Source organism: Mixophyes fleayi, chromosome 3 (assembly GCF_038048845.1).
Source record: "Mixophyes fleayi isolate aMixFle1 chromosome 3, aMixFle1.hap1, whole genome shotgun sequence".
In the NCBI taxonomy this organism is placed as follows: domain Eukaryota; kingdom Metazoa; phylum Chordata; class Amphibia; order Anura; family Limnodynastidae; genus Mixophyes; species Mixophyes fleayi.
The window spans coordinates 17,412,299-17,429,732 of NC_134404.1; the positions used below are offsets into that span (position 1 = coordinate 17,412,299).

General features: G+C 37.3%; 1 protein-coding gene across 1 annotated transcript; it reads left to right on the forward strand.

The window, feature by feature from the left end:
• The first annotated feature begins 14,138 nt into the window (after positions 1–14,138).
• On the forward strand, positions 14,139–16,982 carry LOC142143080 (uncharacterized). Its single transcript, XM_075200795.1, has 3 exons — positions 14,139–14,499; positions 14,790–15,440; positions 16,663–16,982. The coding sequence occupies exons 1-3, from the start codon at positions 14,139–14,141 to the stop codon at positions 16,980–16,982; spliced, it is 1,332 nt and encodes a 443-aa protein (XP_075056896.1).
• Positions 16,983–17,434: the final 452 nt, after the last annotated feature.

The following is a 17,434-nucleotide window of genomic DNA, read 5'->3' on the forward strand; positions in this document are numbered from 1 at the left end:
TGCCTTAAATAGGCTTGATGAACAGCTGCTATGACAAAAAGGCAATATTTTGAAACAAAACCAGAGAAAAATAAGCCCGCGCTCGGTATATCCCACAATATATATGGTACCAGCTGCTTGGCAATAAGCCCGCGCTCGGTATATCCCATATTGTATGTGGTACCAGTTGCGTGGCAATATAAATGCCCATATATGTATGCAAAACAAAAAGAATGTTGTCAGCTCTTATCCTTTACACTGCATATCTGTGTGTGTCTAGCAAAGTTAAAACATGAGGTATCTTTTGATCATTATATATGAAAAACCTGCTACTTAAAGCATAAGGGAGTACAGATGTTAAATTGCTGTGCACAGTTTAAAATAAATGTATTTGGCTATATGTGTGTTTATTACATCACACAATAGTTACCTGATTCTTACCTTATTAATAACGGTCTCTTGTGATTTATTTTCTCTGGTCAATGTTGCGGTCCATGCCCGGTCAGTTTTATGTCAGATCTCAGAAGAAATATATATGTAAAAATTAAAATCTTACTTAAAATAAACAACATTTGAAACCGATGCATATAAAGGTATTTACTTTTTGAAGGAGATTAACACTTTCCCTCATGTTCTCTTCACTTCCTAATTTATATTGCAAGACCTACTAAAGAGATATGTATTTTTTATATATTACTCAATGTAAACGGTAAATAAACCCACCTTCCTATATCCTGTCTCCTTAGTCTACTTTATTTCTTCAGGGAGAGACTTCTTCCTCTTCTGGCACCAGTCTTTGTGTAGATCCGTCTTTTGGCAGCAATCCTCTTCTTGCTCCTTCGGATCTTCTTACTTCGACAACCGGGGTGTTCAGTTCTGATGACGTCTTCTCTGCAGTGGCGTTGGGGGAACCAGTCCAGAAGTATTCCATTCAGGGAAGGAGATTAAGACATACCCTGAGGGTCTCACTGTGCCCTCAGCTCTATCAAAATTGATTGCACAGTCATTGAAATCACCTGGAAATTGGTAGTTTGATGCTGTTGATTTACAACCCTCTGTGCCATAGATTGATTCATTTGAAATTGGAGTCCTGTATTCTGCTCCATTGATAGTGCAATTCGCGCCTGAATGATGTTATTCAAGCGAAGAGATGCTGCAATATCCTCTTGCTACCATACTCTGTAATAAGGCATCAGTTGCATCTCTTCCGCTTTGTACCTCTTACACAACAGACATCAATAAGTCTACCCAATCACTGATCTTCTGCAATCTGTACTTCATATTTCTGCGGGTTGCATCCTGCGTTCGTTCCATCTGCCTTGCAAGATTTGTGATGGAATCAAATCAAGTCTTTTTACCATTGGACCAGGCACCGTTTCGGTTGGAAGACTGTTTCCTGTGTAGGGTACCTTTACTTAAGGAGGACCTTTACCAGAGGTTGTGTCAAGGTTCCTAAGGTAATCAGACCCTTTGTCTGCCTAGTTTGGTGCTACTTCTTGCAGAGGTGCGGAATCTAACGAAGCAAATGGTCTTCGCCGGGGACCCCCACAATAGGGTTTGGTCTTTCTGACCTCTGCTCCGCAGGTCACGGCCCTCTTAGGGAGTACTAGGCGAGACTTACTGGAGACAGTAGGAGCAAGGGGAGTTACAGGAATTGATAGTAGGAAATATATTCTGTAGGAATGATGGGTCTGTGGAGAGCAGAGAGTACCACTGGAACGGTGGATAGCTGACAAGTGCAATAGCCAGCAGACGGCAGGACAATACTACTGAATTGGTGGAAAGCAGGTAGGTGCGATAGTCTCGCACGGCAGGACAATTGCACTGAAATAGTGGAATGCAGGTAAGTGCAATAGTCTGCAGTTTAACTTGGAGAAAATTTTTTCATTAACCAAGAATGCAATGTGCAAATAAAAGTTGCGGACCTATGATAAGGAATTTTTGTGCATATGTGTAAATAGGTAAATAATGTGTAAACAACAAACACACAAAAAAAATAAGTAATTTAATTTAATTTTAACTATTTGGCTTTGGGGGCCCCAGGCAGGCTGGGCTACGGCAATTTATAGCCTCCACCCCCTTCTCGGCGCCCATGGTCTTTTGGCTGTAGTTCATGACTGACTGGAGGTCCGTATATTCAAAGATATATTTGATTACCAAGTGTGTGGTTGCAAGAGATGCAGTGATTTGTTAGAAGTTAAAATTTAATAGAGTGCAAGTAGGGAACGAGTGGAGGTGACAGGGTGACATGTGAGCGACAGGTTCAAAAGTGCTTTAGCACATCCCCTGGGTAATGTGTATGTGAAGGGTATATGCTTGGAAGGGATGCAGTGACCTGTCAGCACTGAAAACTAGCAAGTGTGTGGTTAGAAAATGAGTAGCGGTGACAAGATCAATTGCTGTAGCTTCTACTATAAATAAAAATGTGTACTATAATCAAGTGTGTAATATGTGATAAACGTGTATTTCATCATCATCATCTATTTATATAGCGCCACTAATTCCGCAGCCCTGTACAGAGAACTCACTCACATCAGTCCCTGCCCCATTGGAGCTTACAGTCTAAATCCCCTAACATACACACACAGACAGACAGACACACTGACTAGGGACAATTTTGTTAGCAGCCAATTAACCTAACAGTATGTTTTTGGAGTGTGGGAGGAAACCGGAGCACCCGGAGGAAACCCACGAAAACACAGGGAGAACATACAAACTCTGCACAGATCAGGCCATGGTCGGGAACTAAACTCATGACCCCAGTGCTGCGAGGCAGAAGTGCTAACCACTAAGCCACTGTGCTGCCCCATGCTATTTACTTGTGAGTGCTGGGGTGCTATGTATATAGGACACATAAAATGTAAATAATAAAAAGAACTATATATATATATATATATATATATATATATAATAAATCTATTGTGTCATGTATGTATACTAGAATTGCAAGATGGGTCTATCTTCACCAATGCAGCAGAAGTCAGTGTGCATAAATTATAGCAAATGGCAGTTTTCCAAGGGCGTATTTGGGACGCAAAAACTGAAATGTATCCTCCCCGGCTTGTCGCCTCATCCAGTGGTTAATGCACAAGGGAGGTGGAAACTTTTTTCGAATTGAATAGCAAGTTTTTATTACTCGTTGGCCCAATTTTTCGTGGGAAACTTCACACGGCACAAACAAAGTTTGCGCACAACACAATCCCCCCAATGCATTTGCTTACATTTGTCCTCTGAATACTACCCTCAATCAAACGGCCAGACTGAAAGAGTTAACCAATGTTTACAGCGATAACTTTGTGCCTACACCAGTTTCTAGCAAGATGATTGGGTCAATCTCTTATTAACAGAAGAATGCTCTTATAATAGTGTTGGAATTCCTCGACCAAACAGAGCACATTGCTAGTTATGGGTACCATGCTCAAACTACACCATCTGCTCTATCTGGCTGTAATACTACAGTGGCTACTGATCTTCATAAAAGAGTCTGAGACACACGGAAGCAGTTATCAGCTAAACTCCAAGAATCTCAAAGGAGATATAATCTCCAGGCAGACAAACATCTTGGAACTGTAGCAGATTACTCCAAACTAATACCACACATTATTATTTTATAGAACTGAGGAAGCTCTCACTATATACTAAAGAAGACCATAGACATATTTTTAATTCAAGATTCCACAACATATTATAATAGCAAGAATACAGAACTACAGGAGAATATATTAAGTTTCAAAACCACCAAAAAAAATATTTTTCTATGGTGTAAAACTAATATTTCAACAGAGAAGAATTAAAGTTTTTTTACAAAGTGGATAAATCTATTTGTGAAATAATTAACAACATTAAATACAATCCATATCATTCTCCTTTCTGGACCCTGACGAAGTGTTAAACAGTACTGTGAAATAAATATCATTCCTTTTGCAAAGGAACAGAAATAGATGACAAATATTGGTCAACTACTATCAATACCATTTATATTAGAAACATGAACGGTTTGCCATGTAAATTAAGAAGTAACAACAATTTTTAATATTGCCTTCTATGTAGCAAAGTCTAAAGCGACTCTGGCTAATTTAAAAATGCATATTATTATATTAAATACTGTATAAACATACGATAACGCAATAAAAAGTTGCCACAGCACAAAATGACTTAATAATGAAAAGGAGAAATAAAAGTAACCCATCTCACTCCAGTTTCCTGTACAAAAATTAGATTCAGGTAGAGAAACTGTAGACAACATGGAGTCTTCCTGTACACCTTCTGAAAAAAGACAAATGATCAAAGTACAATTCAAGCTGAAATGAGATCAATAACTGCTGAACTAAAACTAGAACACGATAGTCTTGGATCCAGAACTGATACAATTAAACAGAAATTAGACAAAGTATGTAAGTTTCAGGAACTACAAACAGAACAGTTGTGTACATACATGTAGCGCCTATTCCTGACACTTCAGAGTTAAAGGTACTTCTCCCCGTTTCAGAGAATGTCCCAAAATCTTTCAATTTCTTACTGAAACTCAGAATGAAAATACTACATAGTGTTGTATATCACATGTGATTTTAAATAGTTCCCAAAAATAATGAAGGAAAAGTTCCAAACAAACACCGTGCAATCCTTATCAGAAAACCCCAAAAGGAAACTTGTGTTCTTCCAGCACACCTTGTCCCCACAGGACCTATGCTTACAGTGTTCCTGATTATTATGAGCCTTCAATCAAAGACAAATCTTTCATCCTTCTTCCTCCATTAGGGAACCGCAGCTCCCTTCACAATAAATGCAAAATAATAGAGAAGGGAGATCTGGTGCATTATCCTTTTAATTGTATATATCATAAATTGCATAAAAATTAAAAACTTAATAAAATACAATCCAACAATATATAGAAGGGTATTGTACCGAACTACCTCCAAAACAAGGCAATGATATGAAACAAGTCCAAGTCTGCCGAGGGTCAGGTCTGGTCTCAGCTTCAAACGCGTTTCGACACACCACGAGTCTTTCTCAAGGCCGGTATTCAGGAACTCACCGAAACAGGAGTGACAGAGACACTTTCTGCTTTGAGATTCTAAAGGAAGTGGAAGATCTAGAAAATAGTAAATAAAAACACAATTATACTCACGGTTGCTGAATGGGCAGATACCAAAATAACACCAGTTGTTAGGGGTCTGCAATCCCTAATAAAAAGATGAATCAGAAAAACAACAGTCGCAACTGTGTACAAGGTATCAATCAAGAGATCAATGCACTGCGATAAAATAACAAATTTATTAAAATTTACATATAAAAAATAGAAAATAGTTTGCAGGGGATCCATATCCAATTAAATAATATTCCATAAAGTAAGGACATAGAAGCTCTTCCCAAATATTTAACTGCCTCTCTTCACCCATTATAAGTTTTGATTACAAAAAAACACATACAATGTTAGCGCTTCTCCTTAAAAGTGAACCTGCTGCTAAAAGTTAAAAATGAACAACATAAAAACATACAAAATATCAGCACATGGAACACTAACGTGAAATATGATAGTGGATCTTGCACATACACAAATAAAACATAAAACCATTGTGTTTATCTTTCAGTTATTCCCTATACAGGAGACAACATACAGGTCACCCTGGGTCTATCACCTTCAACCATAAATGAGTGAATCAATCAATGTAACAAAGGCCTTAAGGAACCATAAGACGATACAGATAGGGATTCATGTTTCACCTCTATGTATTCCACAAAAACAATATAGTTCAATGTTAAATCTACAAAAGGGCTCTCCCTTTAAAAGAATTACATAGGGATTCTCAGATCTCCACCACAAACAGCGTCAATCATTGAGGAAACACCAAAGAGTATGAAATAGCTGAAAAAATGTTTAAGTTTAAAGACTTTCTGACTCTGAATTTTACAATCTGTCATTCCTGTAATTCATTGTCCTAAAAAAAACTTCAAGCTGTTGAACAATTTTTAAAGAATGTTTAGAACTATAATTAACTTTGCTGAGACATTTCCATATCTTCGTAAAATTGATCAATTAAAAATCATTCACATAGGATGGCGTTGTTTTTGTATCGGAGGTCTGTTCGATAGTTTTAGTTTTACTTAAATTTTTGAAAGAAAATATTTTAGAATTCTTCAGTGAGCGACACTCTACTTGTTCTTCTCAGTGTCAATAATCACAGTTATCTTAAAGCGTCTCTAATATCACTTACTGCTAATGAACTTATATCATTTTAACTTCACTTTATGTGCTGGATTTGATTGATCTTACATAGAGATTTATTCTTTCATTTTTATTATTAATAAATATAGCACCACAATATTATACAGTGCTGTACGGAAGATAGACATACTATTAACTTACCGTGGAACTACTCGTTATTCCGAGGTCTCTCTTGTGTCCTGGTTAGACCACGACACGGTTCAACTACAATTAGACGTTCTTTCTTTTCACCTTGCTGGTGTCTAATTGACAATCTGTTATTGAAAAAAATAGAATGGAGTGGTAAAATCAATAGAGAATTTCATGGAAGTCAATAAACATGAGGACACATCCGCAGTGATTAATTGGGAAGCCTTTAAGGCATGCGTTAGTGGTACCTTGATTAGATTAGCCTCATATGAAAAGAAGAATATTAAAAAACAATTCTGAACTAAACACGCTATTAAATTTCTTAACCTCTCAACACCAAAGAATTCCTAAAAGGAAGATTTACTTACAGATACTCTGTGGTGCTTTATGGCTTTGCAGTGGCTCCAGCAATAATACTACGAGAAAGGCAAAAACCCCCCCATACAATTCTTGCTAACAAACTCAAAAACAGATGAAATTGAAATAAAATGTTAGCTCTAAAAGATAATTCGAATAGCCTAATTCACAACCCTTGTAAAATTGCTGATAGTGTTCAAATATATTACCAACATTTATATTTATAATTTTTATAAATGATTGATATCTCATAGACAAACACAAAAAGACAAACATGACGTGAAATGGGAGGAGGACATGGGGGAGACCATGGAGATTGAAGAATGGGATAAAACTAGGAAAAATATTAATAGTTCGATATGAGTAACAATAAAACACATACTGTGTATATATCTAATATATAAATGCTTAGTGGCGTCTGTCTGTCTGTGTGGAAAAAAAAAACCAAGTTGCAGCGCCACCTGCTGGGCAGAGTTATACACTGACCTACTAAATTCTCAGTGTGTGTGGGAAAAAAAATTGAAAAAGGGCTGAAATTTGGTAGGGCTCAAACTCATTTTCGTGAGGTAATTTTACCTCATGAACACACATGTGTAGAGGCGTGCGTTAGTGTGTGTGTGTGGAAAAAACTATTTTCTCAATATATTTCTCAAGGGCTCATCCAATTGACCTGAAATTTGGTATACTGACATTATTTGACAAAAAAATTTGAGTAGTCAAGTCAGTTAACTTCCATCATCCCCCCTTCCCCCCGTGGGAGGGGTAGTAAAGGCTAAATTCACGAGTTGAGGGCTCAAACTCATTTTCGTGAGGTAATTTTACCTCATGAACACACATTAAAAAGGGCGCTTGCGTCGGGAAGTAACGATCTTCCCCTGAGGAGGCCTGGGCTAGGCCCAAATGCATGACAAGAACCTTTTAAAGACCTTAAGTAGCTTGATTTGACTAGAATGCATGAGTATCATGCACGGGTTAACTTGTATATATATATATATATATATATATATATATATATATATATATATATTTGGCAAATGGTACTTAGTACATGCACCATTTAATGAAGTGACAGATGTTAGGGAGATGTGAGAGATCTCTATCTCACATTTGGTGGAATTGTGCTAAAATGTTTTGGAGAGATATTCACCTACTCATAAACTATGGGTATCTCCCTTCTATCATGCCCTTCATAACCCCAACTTCATCTCCCCATTCTCTATCTCTCACCTAAAATGTTTTGTAAATGCCTTGAGAGTTCATACTCCTCCCCAATTCTAATTTCTTTCTTCTTCACCCATCTTTTCTTATCTTCCCCATACTAACACACTCTGCTTATCCTCACTCTTTTCTATCTCCCCTTCCTTCTGTTCTTATCCCTGACATAGTTGGTGCATTACGGACTCATACGGAGTTCATAAGTCAATGTTAGCATTGATTCTCATCATATTGTTTGCTCTTGAGACTTTGTCTTATTGCAAGTTAAAAACTATATGTATACTTGACTATTTACCTCATTAAGCAACCACGTTGAATTACTGTGTCTCCTTCTCTACCTGTTTTGGAAAAATTCTCAATAAAATTTTGTTTAAAAAAAACCCCGTGGTATTCAATTTTAAATACGGTAACGCCGCCCTCTGCGCGTTATCCATTGGTATAAGCAAATTTTTCTGTCATTTGATGGTAGTTGTTGGTTTGTTTGGTGACTGCATCCCATCTAGCTGTGAGTATTTGCCAATCTATTGCATATGCATTGCGTTTACACAACCTTCTTTTTTATACTATCTTAATACTGCACATTTTTTTAAAACACTTATTTATATCTATACCACCACAAAACACATTACAAACACACATATATATATATATATATATATATATATACACACACACACACACACACACACACACATACCTATATTTATTTTGTGTCAATCTTGTGCTATAAATTTTAATTATTTTAAATTGTGTTTAAATTTACTGCAATTGTAATACCTTTGAGTAAACAACTATTTAATATTCATAAACACACAAAACACATTAGTACCTACATACACACATGCAGACATACATACATATATTAATTAGTGATTATTGTGTTTATTATTTTTTGATACTTTTTATGCTTAACCTTAGTTATAATTCTTTTATTAGCATTGTAGTATATAGTGGTTAGAATTTTCTTTAAGATAGAAATAGTTATTTCTTTTAGCTGTGTTTAATAGTATTGTGTTATAGAAAAAAAATATTTAGGTTATCTGTTGTATATAGTTGTTAAAAAAAGAAATTGTAAGATAGAAAAAGTAGTTTAAAATTAATAGATGTATTTAGGTAGTTAGGCAAGTTCATTTTTTTTTATATTATACAAATTTTTTATATAGAGCAGGAATGTCTAGGGAGTGTAGGGATTCTCTTTTTCCACAGGACACCCAAGACACGTCATCCGTTAGCAGTAGAGAAGAATGGAACGAGAACCAGGAACAGCGGCAAGATGACCAAAGAAAACTGATTTGTGGCCACCATGCAACAGTCTACAAGCAGACAGCAGGCACATCAGGAAGATGAGAGCGAGGAAGATGAAGAAGAAAGGACCGCAGCAACAAGGGCCCAGCGGTTCACGGAGGATGAGAACGATGGCCTTGTTGATCGGGTACTGTAGCCAATGAAACACTCAAGGGTGCAAATGCGCATAAAACCTCCCACAAAATAAAAATGAAGATTTGGAGTCGGATGGAATCAAAAGTGACATCTATCGGAGTTCGCACCAGAACTGTCGAAGTGTGTCAGAAGCGCTTTTGTGACTGTAAGCGCACCACTATAGCTAAGATGGCTACAGTAGCAAGACATGCCTGGGGCACAGATAGTGGCAAACCACTACGGATCCGCTTCAAACAGTGGGAGGAGAAAATGCGTCAGCATCTCAGTTCTGATCTTGTGGAAGGGACAGTGGACACCCTGGAAACATCCACTTTCATTCCACAAGGTAAGTTATTTCAAATGTGGGTTAAATGTTTTTCTAATTTATTTGTAGGTTACTAAATTTATTTTATTTCATTCTACACAGAAGAAGAAGAACCAGTTTGACTCAGAAGAGATGCAAGGGAGGCAGCACCCAGGAAGAGAAGAGGCAGATCTGGAGGTAAGTAAAAAAAAATATATTACACTTGTGATACAGGAGTGATATTGATATTTCACATTATGCAAAAAAACTGTTTTTAGAGCTATTATATTTTGGTCAATTAAGCTCTGCTAGATATATAACTCACTCACATATGTCCCATTGACAAAAAAGGTCTATTTAATAGCAGGCAATATTTTCTAATAGAATGTAGTATCGTGATATCTTTCTATTGCTAGCTTTGTTTAATGATTGGTAAGTGAAATTAATATTGATTTTATTGATACTGATAAATATTGATATAGAGATTGAGATATTTAGATAGACTGATTGCCTGTTAGCAATAGATAAATATAGATTGATACATAGATAAATGCATATAGGTATTCTTATATTCATAGTGATTGCTTGGGATGGATAGATGTGGAATATGAATGTTTTTTTAAATTTTTATTAGATGTGACATCACAAACTAAAACAATACACTCCGCAGTGGAAGTAGTGTGAACGTCAAGTGCTTGTAAACAAATGTTAAGACATCTTCAAGGGATAGAAATTTAATTAGTGTTATGTAACAGTATTTTCTTTGTGATTACAGAACAAGAAAGACGTTCTACAAAGACTTCTGTTCCTGCTAAAGCAACAGAACCGAGTCAAAAAAGTATTGTATCTTTTGTGTATTTTTGTATGCAGAAATCTCTCTCTCTAATTTTTTCTGATGGCTTAAAACACTAAAGTATTTTGTGATTTAGATAAAAAAAGAATTTTAGGATAACAGCCTGAAATAGTCATATTACTATATACCTCCTAGAGACCCAATAAATTATAATACAGACAACTGTAAATAATAACCAGCTGTTATCGCATAGCTCACAAACTGCTAAGGACCACTCGGTGTTACGTACCCAAGTATTAATTCTTAAATACTTTCTTTAATACCCTTCTATGACTGTGAAAGCATGTAACCCTGAATACAGAGGTGTTACAAAAAAAGGTATTTTTTTGGATGTGAAATAATACTGTTACATTTTTTTTCTAAAGAATCAGCTCAAAAGAATAGAAGGTTTTATGGGAGTAAAATATTGACATTTATCAAAAATGTTAATATCAGTTTGTAGCAAAGAATGTGCCTTCAAAAGGTATTATTTTTTTAGTTAAATTTGAACTTTCTATAATGGTTTGTTAACGAACAATATGGTAATGTATTGATAATAATGATTGCATGTTCTTCATAAACATTTAGGATTTTGTACTTTGAAATGAACATAGGAAAATATTCAATGTTTTTTTAATTTTAGTCTTTATTGTAACTCTCTATGTATTTATTCACGTTTAACAAATTGTGTGTAATAACTTTCAGAAGGCCGACATGTTGAAGACAGGTCAGCAGATGGGGCTGAAAGTCCAGAAGGCAATAACTTTCGTCATCAATGTTTAATTATATATATATATATATATATATATATATATATATACAGGCCCGGCGCTCCCATTAGGCAACCTTAGGCAGTTGCCTAGGGCGCCGGGTCCTGCAGAGCGCCGCTGCCGCCGACTAGATTTGAAAATCTAGTCAGCGGAGAGATGTGGGAGAGAGGTGCAGCGACGGCGCGGTGCAGCGGCGGCGCGGTGCCGCCGCAGTTTTTTCAATGTCCGCCGCCGCCACTGTCAGATGCGCCCAGGCTGCACACCTGATCACTGACGTCAGTGATCAGGTGACATGGGTTTACCCAGCGGCGCCTGCTGTGCCCCGTGTGATGCTTACTCACACTGTCTGTCAGGATTAAAGTTTACCCAGCGCCCACCTCCCTTCCCAGCATGGACCGGCTGCTCCACCCCTCTCCTTTGTTGGAAAGAAGCTGAGGAGTGGTGGGCAGCCATTAAGGAAGAACCTCCCTGCATCTGACCATCCTTCATCATCAAAAACGGTAAGTATATTTAATTTATTTATTTTTTGGGTATTATTAATTTTATTTTCTAAAAAATGGGTTACCCAAAGCCCAAGTGTGTAGTAAAAAAAAATGTTGGGGATGGTATTTCATTATTTTGAACTTAATGCCTTATGTTTGATTTAAAAACTATGGTGCATAAAATAATTATTTTATTGCACCTCATGCTCTATATTTGACTTGCTTCACGTCAATAATAGAGCATGACGTGCCAATAAAATAATTATTTTATCCACCATAGTTTGAAAATCAAATATAGTGCCTATTTTATTGGCACCTGACGCTCTATATTTGATTTCTAAGGTATGGTTGTGCAAAAATGACTATTTGTCCTGCACGTCAGGCTCTATATTTGATTTTTACACTGCTGGAGAAAAATGACTATTTTATTGGCACCTGACGCTCTATATTTGACATTCAAACTATGTGCAACTAAAATGTATATAATGTCAGCAAGCAATATTAAATCAATTACTGCTGTTACTACAGTAACTTCCCAAAGGGTAGAAGTGGAGCTTGTAAAGTGAAGAAAGCATCAGTGCGCCTGGACTACATCCTTGCCAGCCAGGAGAAGGTAAGGGTTGTTCTTTTTATTTTACACTCCATCTTGAACCAAAGTGATCACTGATTGGCTGTGGGCTGGGACCCTCACCAATCTGAATATTGTTTGTGTGCTATAGGTGGTTACTGAGACCCCTTGAGTGTGTGACAGCCTCTGAGAAAAAGTAGACAACACGAGTCTATTCTGGTCAGCACAATGCTTTATATATTTATATATTGTCTGCCTGAGTACACTTGTTGCTACACAGACTAGTGTCTTAGGTATTATGGCAAAAAAAATCTCCTAATTATATATATATATATATATATATACATTTTTGGTCACATATTGATTGTTTCAGATCACTGCATTGTCTTCAGTTTAATGTCATCTTTATTATAATGATTTTGAGGGCATGAATGGCATGTATATTTCCCTCCTGTACCCTGTTAAGACCCTTGATATATTTGAAGGCTTCTATCATGTCCCCCTACCATGCATCATTTTATTTGTTCTTCTTTGGTCTCTTATGTATTTATATCCTTCTGGAGATATGGCCTCCACACCTGAACACAGTATTGTACATGAGGCTGAACCAATGACCTATATACCCAGTTGCATTATTACTTTTCTTTATTTCTTTCTGCGCATGATTCCTCTTCCTATACAACCAAGCATCTGACTTGTCTTTCTCATTGCTTTGTTACATTACTTCTCTGCCTTTAAGTCACCTGAAATAGTGACCTGAAAAATAATACATTGCGTTAGCCTTGAGCATGTAGGATAGCCCTTTTCCTTAGACCATCATTGTTAAAATACAAAACTATGATCTCATTTCATAGATGACTAAGCTACCCTGTGCTTTCTGACTGCTTATCCCTGTGTCCTATTCAGATGGATCCTTTAGTATACACATTGCACCCCAAATAAAATCAACTTTTTTTAGTTGGATCCTCGGCATGGCAGAGAAAAAAAAGAAAATGTCTGGATCATACTATCGTAAACGGAAGGTTGAACTGGAAAAGGAACAATCCAAGCAAGAAGGTTCCTTTCTGAAGTATCTTCGTAAAACGGATGATGAAGGTTGTTCAACCTCAAAGGATCAATCAGGGATTGAAGCAGAGTCAACATCTTTGCCTACAGTCTCACAAGTAGAAGCAGAATTAGAAGAATCTAATCCATATTTAGAAGAGGAACAAAATGAAGACCGGCAGGATACAGATCTGAGTAAAAGTGAAAGTAGCACCAGTTTCAGCTACAGTGACCCAGCTACTTGGGTAAACTGGGATGATAGTATGCGTCAAATTTTGGTGGAACACGGGCCTGAACAGGTCCAGCAGTTGAAATTCCCTAAAGATGGAAATGGAAGAAGATTTGTTACAAATAATTACAAACGGAAACTTCCCAATGAGGATTTAATGCACCGCCGTTGGCTACAGTATTCCATATCTACAGACTCTGTGTTTTGCTTTTGTTGCAAGCTGGTTGGTTGTAACACAATCCCCACATCATCTCTCTCTGATAAAGGTACAAAAGACTGGAAAAACATCACTGCACTTCTATCAATGCACAAGAGAAGTAATGCTCATTTGGCCACTTTTCAGTCTTGGAAGGAGCTTGAACTACGATTAAAAAGAAGAAAAACAATTGATGAAGAAAATGTGCGCCTCATTAAAGAAAAGGAAAAGTATTGGCAGCAAATCTTAGAAAGACTGATTGCTTTAGTGAGAGTTCTTGGTATTCAAAACCTGGCCCTACGAGGAACACATGAAAAACTGCACACTCCTGGCAATGGGAATTTCCTAAAATTTATTGAATATCTGGCGTTGTTTGACCCAGTAATGGATGAACATATACCTTGGGAAAGATATACAGAATGAGCTGATTCTGCTTTTATCCAACACCATAAAAGAAAACATTCTGGAATCAGCTCGTCTTGCCAAGTACTTTTCAATAATTATAGATTGTACTCCAGATGTAAGCCATGTTGAACAAATGAGCATGATCATTCGCTTTGTGGATAGAGCTTCAGGAACTGATGATTGTGAGCCTGTACACATCAGGGAACATTTCTTAGGATTCCTGCCACTAAAGGAAACAAGTGGAGCTGGTATGACGGACATTATCCTTAACCAGTTACAAGAGATGTCATTGCCTATTGAACACCTACGTGGTCAAGGCTATGATAATGGAAGTAATATGAAAGGTAAACAAAGTGGTGTACAAAGAAGAATATTGGATGTTAACCCACGAGCGTTGTTTGTTCCATGCAGTGCACATTCTTTGAATTTAGTTGTAAATGATGCTGCCAAGTGTTCTTTGGAGGCCACAGCTTTCTTTTATCTAGTCCAACATGTGTATGTGTACTTCTCTGCATCAACACGTTGTTGGGAAGTTCTAAAGCGCAACGTGTCTACTCTTACCGTGAAACCATTGAGTGACACAAGATGGGAAAGTCGAATTGATGCCTTGAAACCTCTTCGCTTTTACTTAGAGGTGATATCTATGATGCACTAATTGAGATCTCTGAGGACACAACCCTAACTGGAGTATCTGGCAATACCGCAAGAGTAGAGGCACAAGGTCTTGCAAAAGGCATTTTTAATTTCAAGTTTGTGGTTTCTATTGTCCTGTGGTATAACATGTTGACGGAGGTCAATATGAGTAGCAAAATGCTTCAGTCAAAGGAATTTAATATACACACTGCTATTACACAACTGAAGGTAACAAAGAAATTTCTTGAAGACTGCAGGAGTGACAAAGGGTTTTCAAAAACACTGGTAGATGCCCGTACAGTTGCTGAGGATTTGGCAATACCAGCACTTTTTGAACCAGAGCCAGTTCGTATTAGTCAAAAGAAAAAACAGTTCAACTATGAAGCGGACGATGAGCCAATTCTGAGCCCAGAGGAAAAATTTAAAATCAACTTTTATTTCGCTGTCCTTGATAGAGCAATACAATCAGTTGAAGAAAGATTCACACAGATGAATGAAATAAGTTCCGTGTTTGGCTTCCTCTATGATGTTCATAGTCTGCAGAATAGAACATCAAAGGTAATTTTGGAAGATTGCTGCAAGTTAGAGCAGGCTTTACAACATGGGGACTCCAAAGATATTGATTGTATAGATTTGTGCAGTGAATTGCAAGGTATTGCAAGACGAGTTCCACAGCGTACATCTCCACAAGATGTATTAAACTTTGTGTATAACAATGACCTGACAGATATTGCCCCCAATACATGCATTGCTCTTCGTATCTTCTTGACCCTCCCTGTATCTGTGGCCAGTGGTGAACGAAGCTTTTCAAAGTTAAAATTGATAAAAACGTGTAAAAATTGATCTGAAAGAACTTGTCTGTACATTTGCAAAAGCTAAAGCGCGAAGAGTAAAAATGTAGCTTTCCGCATGCATTTCTGCTACAACATGCAAGTGGTACTTGTCCAGTCCATCAGCAGTGAGAGACAAAGACTGGCTTGATCAAGAATGAAGATGGTTAAAAAGACTGTTTATAAAAAGCACTCGGGTGACCCTTTCACAGGCCCACAACTGCGCTCTTTCTTGTACACTTGGGGTAGAAGCTAGGATTTTTTGCTGATTTTCCCCTTATATGATCCAGGCTGAAAGTTTGCCTAGGGCGCCTATAGACCTTGCACCGGCCCTGTATATATATATATATATATATATATATATATATATATATATACTTACACAACACAGGGATACTCAGCACCCTTCAAATACATAATTAATGCATGTATTAAATCTTATATGGCTCTTATTGTTTGTGGAAGACTTACCTTTAAAAGCTGTGTGCAGATAAGGCTTTAGGACAGATTAAAAATAAAAAAATAATTTGCTCATGTTAGAATTGACCAGAATGGGAAGACTTTGGCGTTTGTTGGTCAGCCTAATATATATTGCAGTATGTGGAACTAACATTCCCTGTATTTAATATAGAAAAGTAGTTTGTACAGCACTAATGAAGTATCTGGAGAGTGCAGAGTATACCTTTTTTTTGTCTATGCAATGTCAGGCAACCCCCTCTTGCACCATCTCTGCACACTCCATGATGTACAGTCTGTACGTGGAGAGTGCATATGTCTTGAGATATACATATAATTATTTTTTTATTTAGAATAGATTTCTACCGGACGTGTTGAAACACCTCTCAGCACGTATCATTTGCCGGATGCCATGGAAAAAGTTTCATCAGTCGTAGCAGATTCAGGTAAATATATTATTCATAATTATAATGACATAACAAAAACATGTAGCATTAAATTGAAAACAATTATTTTGAAAACTGTATTTTTTTTTGTTTTTAGAGATTTAGAAGAACTTTGAGACTCTGTCCTCATCAATTTCTCCAGCTGTGACTACAGTCCACAGAGATGTTGCAAGACAATTTGAGTTGCAAGAAGAAACCTTCACCAATGTTCAAGTTCCAGCCATGGCTGGTGAAGGTCCTTCTCAACCAAAGGTACCCTCCACAGGCACCAGTCTTCCAACCCAAACGATGCCTGGTCTACCTGAAGAAAGCACTCGGTTTGCTTCCATCACAAATTTTGCCAGACAGATGGAAGGAAGGCAGGAAACATGCCGTAGAAATATTGAAGACAGATTGCAGATGATTGGTGATTCGGTAGACCGATTAACGTCTGTTGTGGAATTAGTGGCACTATATAAATAAATAGATGATGATGGAAGAGGTACGAAGAGGAAGAAATGCAACTAGTTCCTTAATGGAGAGAATGATAGCAGTCCAAGAGGATATGGCAGCATCTCTATGCTTGAATAACACCATTCAAGCATGACTGACACTATCGATGGAGCAGAATACAGCCCTCCATTATCAAATGAATCAATCCATGGCACCAATGACTGTTCATCAGCAACAACAAACAGCAAATTTCCGAGTAATGTCAATGAATCTACAATCATTTGTAGAAGAGCTGAGGGAACGGCGACCCACCAGGAATGTTTCAGTCTCTGTCCCTGAATGGAACATTTGTGGACTGGTTCCCCCAACGGCACAGCATAGAACGTCGCTGGAAATAAGAAGACCTGAAGGAGCAAGAAGAGGATTGCTGGAAGAAGAGAAAGATATCCAACTGGTGTCATAAGAGGAAGGCTGTCCCTGAA